Here is a 7222-nt window from a genome sequence, read left to right on the forward strand (position 1 = left end):
ACACACACACACACACACACACACAAAACCAGGTGCAACTTAATAAATGATTATCAGGTGAACCCCATGAAGCCAGCAGCCAGCTGGGACAGAGAGTGGGGCATGGTCACCCTCCCCGGGAGCTCCGCCATGTGCCCTCCGCCGGTAGCAACTGACTCCTACCCCACAGATGTGCCCATTCTCCTGACTTTCACGTTCACATGTTCATGGCTTCCTTACCTGCCACTCTAGTTTGGTCTTGTGCATGTTGCTAACTTGGTGTGTCCTTTGAATTTTTCTTTTTTTTTTTTTTATCAGAGTTCAGCCTGAGTACTTTTATATAACTGAAAGAAATTAAGCCACGTATGTTGAAGATGAACTGTTGAGAAAATAGTACATTTTAAAAGAGATTCCTATAATCAAATGACCATTCCATTCACATTAAAGCACTCATAATTGGAGTATTTTTTATTTTATGTACAATGAGTTGACATTAAAGTAGGTATCTTGGATATCTGCAGTTAAGGTAGGTTATCTTGGATGACCAATTCAAGGAAGTTCACTTAATCCAGCTTAAGGGAGCCTATACCCTTCGCGTACTGACGGAAACACTGGTAGCACATATTGAGGCTGTGTTTCCAGATCAGACCGTGCCGGTTTGAGCAGACGCAGCAAGAATGAGAACCCTGGCCAGATTTCCTCGGGTGGCTCCAGTACAGCTGCTGGTGACCCATCTTGCTCTCTCGGATGCAACGAGGCAAAAGGGCCCTTTGAATTTATTTAACCAACAGGTTTCCTATCTGCATTCATTTCTTTTTTTTTTTTAATATTTTATTTATTTATCTGAGAGAGAGAGAATGAGAGACAGAGAGCACATGACGGGGGGAGGGTCAGAGGGAGAAGCAGACTCTCTGCCGAGCAGGGAGCCTGATGCGGGACTCGATCCCAGGACTCCAGGATCACGACCTGAGCCGAAGGCAGTCGCTTAACCAACTGAGCCACCCAGGCGCCCTGCATTCATTTCTTGTTGCCACGGTGAAAGACCATCACAAGCTTAGTGGCCTAAAATGACACGATCTGATTCCTCACAGCTCTGGAGGCCAGAAGTCTGAAACAGTCCCAGTGGACTGAAACCCCAGTGCTGGCAGGGCTGCATTCCTTCCAGAGGCTTAGGGGACAACACATGCTCTTATCTCTTCCAGCTGCTAGAAGCCTTTGCATTCCTCTGCTCGTGAGGCCTCCTTCCATCTTCAAAACCAGAAATGCCTGGTGCCGTCTTGCTCATGCTGCTTCGCCTTCCTTGTGACCCTCCTGCCTCAATTTTATGAGGACCTTTTGATTGCCCTTAGCCCATCTGGACGATCTGGACGATCTCCCTCTCTCAAGATCCTTAACTCTGCACACCTGCAGAGTCCCTTTTGCCACGTGAGGTCGTATGTCATATGGACATCTTTAGGGGCCATTTTGCAGCCTGCCACTCCATCTACCCCTGCCCCCTTACAAGTTACGTGTTGAGGAATCCAGGCCATGTGGCCTGTAGAATCAATGCCCCACTGTCTACATTTGGCGGATCACAAACTCCAAGTGCAGCTCTGTGCGTTCCTCTGTCCTCCGACCTTCCTGCAAACTGGCGCCGTGATTGTGATCCTGAGGCTGGATCGGGCTCGGGCGCCATCCCCCTGGCTTCTAATGTCTGGTTGTCTCTTTTTGTGATGTTGGGACTCACTGGCTTTCAACGTCTAGATTCACTAATTCATTGGGCAAAACCGTGATAGTCTAATCCCGACATTTCCTTCAAAGTATCACTTGGAATACTTTCCCAAAGAGATGCTTTCCCTCATCTCCAATCGGGTTACCCACTGGAACAGGATGGGGAGAGCCGCTCCTTGATCCATTTCCTTTACCAGTGTTCAAGGAAACACGTTGATTCCTCATCATCCTCTGAAGAAGGTCCACTAGATTTTTAAAAATATTTTTGTGAACTCATGAATTTAAAGATAGGCTTTAATGGATAGATTCCTAGATTTTTTATAGCAAATATTTTTTTTTTAAGATTTTATTTATTTGAGAGAGAGTGAGAGAGCACGAGCAGGGGGGAGGGGTAGAGGGAGAGGGAGAAGCAGGCTCCCCACTGAGCAGGGAGCCCGACGAGGGACTCGATCCCAGGACCCTGGGATCATGACCTGAGCCGAAGGCAGACGCTTAACCGACTGAGCCACCCAGGTGCCCCTAAATGTATTTTTTAAATGAAATTCATGAGCAAAAAAAAAAAAAAAAAAGGAAGTGGGACTACATCCAACTAAACAGTTTCTACACAGTGAAGGAAACCATCAACCAAACAAAAAGTCAGCCTACTGAATGGCAGACAATATTTGCATATTGCCTAAGGGGTTAACATCCAAATATATAAAGAACTCTTAAAACACTACCAAACCCAAATAATCTGATTTTTTGAAAAATGGGCAGAGGACCTGAATAGACATTTCTCCAAAGAAGACATCCAGATGGCCAACACACACATGAGAAGATGCTCAACATCATTCATCATCGGGGAAATGAAAATCAAAACCACGAGATATGACCTCACACCTGTCAGAATGGCTGGTATCAAAAAGACAAGAAATAAGCGTTGGCGAGGATGTGGAGAAAACGAAACCCGTTGGTGGGAATGCAAACTGGTGCAGCAGCTGTGGAAAACCGTATGGAGGTTCCCCAAAAAACTAAAAATAGAAGTACAATATGATCTAGTAATTCCTCTTCTAGGTATTTACGCAAAGAAAAGAGAAACAGGACTTTGAAAAGATATACACACCCCTGTTTATTAGAGCATGATTTGCCATAGTCAGGATATGGAAGCAACTTTCAATCTAGACGTTGAAAGCCAGTGAGTCCCAAAAAAATGGTTATGTTAAATGATGTTAAAAAAAAAAAGGTGTGGGGTGTATACAGACAATGGGGTCTTACTCAGCTGTAAGAAGGACATCCTGCCATTGGCAATGACGTGGCTGGATCTGGACCTGGAGGACATTGTGTTAAGTGAAGTCAGAGAAGAACAAATACCATATGATTTCACTCATATGTAGGATTAAAAAAACAAAAACAAAAACCCAAAAACCAAAACAAGCAAGCAAACAACAAAAAGAGAAATAGACTCATCAGTATAAAAAGGAAACTAGCAGCCTCCAGAGGGGAGGGAAGCAGAGGATCAGCAAAACAGGCCAAGGGGAAATACTGAAATCCCCGGTGAGCTCATACTGTGAACTCTCACAATGCCCACATGTGGGTCGGTTGTCTGACTTCAAAGCTCATGCTGATTGTGCCACTGGATTGGCATCTCCCCCTTCTCATAGGTTAAGTCCTGTGACTGCTCTCTCAAATGCATGGACAAGGAAACAAGATTTCTGTGACTCTCTTCCATTTCTCATTTAAACGAAGGGTCTGGGAGTCTGTCCTCTCAAAATTAACACTATGTAACTCCTGTTTCCAAGCCTTGGGGACAACCACACCCGGGGCGATTGTACTCAGTGTTTGCTCTGAACCCAGCCCCAGCCACCTGGCCCCGAATCTTCCTGGAGTCCAGACGCGCGCCTCCCCCCCCCACCTTGACTGTTTGTCCCTGTTTCCTCACTGGGCTCTGGAGGCCCCGGAGGACCGGAGAACCTTCCTGGGGCTCCCAGAGGCATCGCAGCTCATACAGCGGGGCGGGCCCCTCCCGTCCTCTCTCTGGGACTTTGAGAAGCCCATCACCCCGGGCAACCGTGAGCTCCTTCCCCTCCATCTCTTGCCACGTCACTGCCTTGCAGCCTTCCTGCCTCAGGGGAGTTCCCCGCTTTTCCCAGCAGCCCCCCAATCTCCTTCACACCTCCCCAGAGGCCCACCCTCAGCCCTGAGCCTGAGAATCAGGCTCCTCCTCATCCTACCTTGGCCTTGCCGCCCCGTGTTTGCACCAGGAAAAATTCTAGGTGCTTTCTATACTTTACCTTTTGCCCTTCTCATGGCCAGGCCAAGAGGCCCGTCCTGTCAGCTGCACATTGTATGGATGAGGAGGCTTGGGCTCAGGGTCCCCTAGGAAGTGAGGGGAGGAGCCAGATCCCACCCACTAACCATCAGGCTCCAGAGTCACCAATTCTAACCAGAAAACAATACCACTTAGGACCAGCCCCTCAGCATCCTTTGGGGGCAGGAGTTAGAACCTGCATAAGTAATAAACTGACAAAATGCAAGTATGGAATCACCTCCATGGGCTGTCTTTCTCCAGAGCAGAAGTTCTCGAGCTGGAGCAGGACTCAGAGTCCCATGGAGGGTGTGTTAAAACACACAGGTGGGGATTGCTTGCCCAAGCCCAGAGTCTCCGACTCAGTAGGTGTGGGGTGGGCCTGAGAAGCTGCATTTCTAATGAGTTCCCTAGCGATGCTGCTGGCCTGGGGAACCTGCTTTGGGAACTGCTGCTCTAGGGAACTTGCTCACCTTGGAAGAACAGGACTTACCTGGGACTGTCTGCCCCCTCCCAGGACACGTGGGGTGGTGGTTCCAACATCAAATTTCCCAACCAGTGGTCTTGTGACAATGAGCACATGGTGATGTTAAAAAAAAAAAAAAAAATTCTTATCTGTTAGAGATGCATTCTGGAGCCTTCTTAGTTGATGTACAGGATGTCCAGGATTTACTTTAAAATACTGCAGTCTCTGCCTTGACAAAAAAGTTGAGGGTGTAGACGAAACAATGGTGGTTGGCTGGTAAGTCCCAAGAGGTTCCTTATAGCACTTTTCTACACCTTGTTTATATGTGAAGGTATTAATGATCAGCCTTGCTGATTTCATGTAAAACAAAACAAAACAAAACAAAAATCTCCGGCTCCCACATGTAGTAACTGGATAACCTTGAGCAAGAAGCTATCCATATCCGAGCTTCAACTCTTTCTGCTATCAATGCAGATGATGGCATCCTTCCAACCCAATGGCTGAAGAGGTGACGGATGTTAGGCACTCATCTGGGCACATAACTCGGGAAATTATGACTGCCCCAACTTACTCCCCTCTCACACGTTCTCCAGCCTGAGCCTGGATGGGTAGAGCGTAATGGGCAGGGCACTCTCCCACCTCAAAGCACTTGTTCAGCAAGTTCCTGAGTTGAATATGGAACTTGCTAGAAGCCTGCCCATCTGGAGCAGGAGGTGTGGGTGTGGCATGTGGGGCAGCAGATCACCTGCGTGTTCCTTGGGAGGTGAGGCCTCTCAGGAGCCTCAGCGGCTGCCCCACACTACACTTGGATCGGTTTCTTTATGTGGTAACCAAGCCTGGGGCAGGAATTTCCTGGCATCCAGTTCAAAGACTGTTCCGGTGGATTCCAAGGGGGCTTCATTTTGCCAAAATGTCCCAATCAAGGTGTTTGTTGTTTTGGTTGGTGTTTTGTATTGCTTTGTTTGGGTTTGGTTTTGACTGCAAGTAACAGAAACCCATTTATGCCAACCGAGGCCAGAGTCAGGGGCGACGGGAACCACGGAGTCTTTCCTGGGACCTCAGGACAGGGAAGGCAGCCAAGACGCTTATCAACTGGATTCAAGTTCTGGAACGCCGTCAAGAACCCCTATGGTGGCTCTCTCTCTGGCTCTTGCTCCGTCTTCCTCTTTCTCCTCATACACAAGGCATCAGGTGGCCTCTGCACAGCACCGAGGCCCCTCCCTCTGTTCCCACAACCATCAGAGCCGGCTGCCATTTGCCCAGGGTTTCCTGCGGGCCAGGCCTTGGGCAAAAAGCTTCACCACTCGGATTTCACGGTATCCCACAGTAGCCATGGAAGAAAGTGCTGTTTTCATTTCTCCGACTTCCAGAGAAGGAAACTGAAGTGGAGGGAGGTTCAAGAAATTTTGTGAGGGGCGCCCGGGTGGCTCAGTCGTTAAGCGTCTGCCTTCGGCTCAGGTCATGATGCCAGGGTCCTGGGATCGAGCCCCGCGTCGGGCTCCCCGCTCCGCGGGAAGCCTGCTTCTCCCTCTCCCACTCCCCCTGCCTGTGTTCCTGCTCTCGCTATCTCTCTGTGTCAAATAAATAAAATCTTAAAAAAAAAAAAAAAAAAGAAAATTAAAAGTTTTGTGAGGACACACAGCCCGGCACAGAGGCCGAACCCGGATGTGCAAGTCTCTCTCACTCCTGAGCCAGGCCCCTGGGCACCTCCCGGTGTCAAAAAGACTCAGGAGCACAGTGGGATAGGGGAGTCTGATTGGCTTACCTTGAGTCAGGTGGTCCAGACCTGGGCCAATCAGCTGTGGCCAGGGCGGGATCTCAGCTTACCAACATGGCGTCCCCCAGGGCCAGCGTCAGAAAACCTTTCTCAGGGCGGTGGGCCTGGTGTCTGCTGCCTGCGAGAGCTCACCTCTGTTCCCTTCCTCCTTCCTGAACAGCCTTATGTGGACACGCAAAGCTCTGCTGCATTCATCTGCTGGCTTAGGGGGTTACATGAGGCTCGATTTCAAATCCTCTTTCTGACATTTTCCTAATGGTCTGTTCTTGGGCGAATGACTTCGCCTCTTTGAGCCTCAGTGTTTCCAGCTGTAAATGAAGATAGTATACTGGCCTCCCAGAGATGTGGGGAGAATCAAATGAGATAGATAATAACCCAGGCAAACCCTTCTGTGGCTCCCCACTGTTTTCATGGTCAAGTTCAAACTCTAGCTGTGAACTGGCTGGCACCTGTTTTAACGACCTGCCCCCCGCTTTTCGAACCTTGAACTCCTCTGGTCTGTGCCTTTGCCTGAGATGCCTCTCCTCTACTTCCTAAATCTAAGTTAGCTAACTTACTCCCTATAGTTGGTTAAATTGTGACCCCCCCCAAAATGAGGTATCCACCTCCTAATCCCCAGAACCCTGGAACCTGTGTATGTGGCCTTATTTGGAAATAGGGCAGATATACTTAAATTGACATTAAGATGAGATCATCCTGGATTTAGAGCGGGCCTCAAATCCGATGAAAGTTGTCCTTATAGAAGAAAGGAGGCGGGGGGCGCCTGGGTGGCTCAGCCGGTTAAGTGGCTGCCTTCTGCTCAGGTCATGATCCCAGGGTCCTGGGATCGAGTCCCCGCATTGGGCTCCCTGCTCAGCGGGGAGCCTGCTTCTCCCTCTCCCTCTGCCTGCCTCTCTGCTTACTTGTGCTCTCTCTGTCAAATAAATAAATAAAATCTTTAAAAAAGGGGTGGGGGCGCCTGGGTGGCTCAGATGGTTGAGCGTCTGCCTTCGGCTCAGGTCATGAT

At 49.0% G+C, this 7222-nt stretch overlaps 1 protein-coding gene across 1 annotated transcript; it reads right to left on the reverse strand.

The window, feature by feature from the left end:
• Positions 1–500: 500 nt before the first annotated feature.
• Positions 501–753, reverse strand: LOC113936114 (40S ribosomal protein S29-like). The gene has a single exon (XM_035725200.1). It carries the CDS (start codon positions 711–713, stop codon positions 543–545), a length of 171 nt encoding a protein of 56 aa, XP_035581093.1. The 5' UTR covers positions 714–753; the 3' UTR covers positions 501–542.
• Between the last annotated feature and the right edge of the window lie 6469 nt (positions 754–7222).

This window comes from Zalophus californianus, chromosome 17, assembly GCF_009762305.2.
Source record: "Zalophus californianus isolate mZalCal1 chromosome 17, mZalCal1.pri.v2, whole genome shotgun sequence".
NCBI classification, from domain to species: domain Eukaryota; kingdom Metazoa; phylum Chordata; class Mammalia; order Carnivora; family Otariidae; genus Zalophus; species Zalophus californianus.

Bases quoted from the DNA above. Each gene is read 5' to 3' on its own strand.
- LOC113936114 (XM_035725200.1), bottom strand. From the start codon at position 713: ATGGGTCACCAGCAGCTGTACTGGAGCCACCCGAGGAAATCTGGCCAG.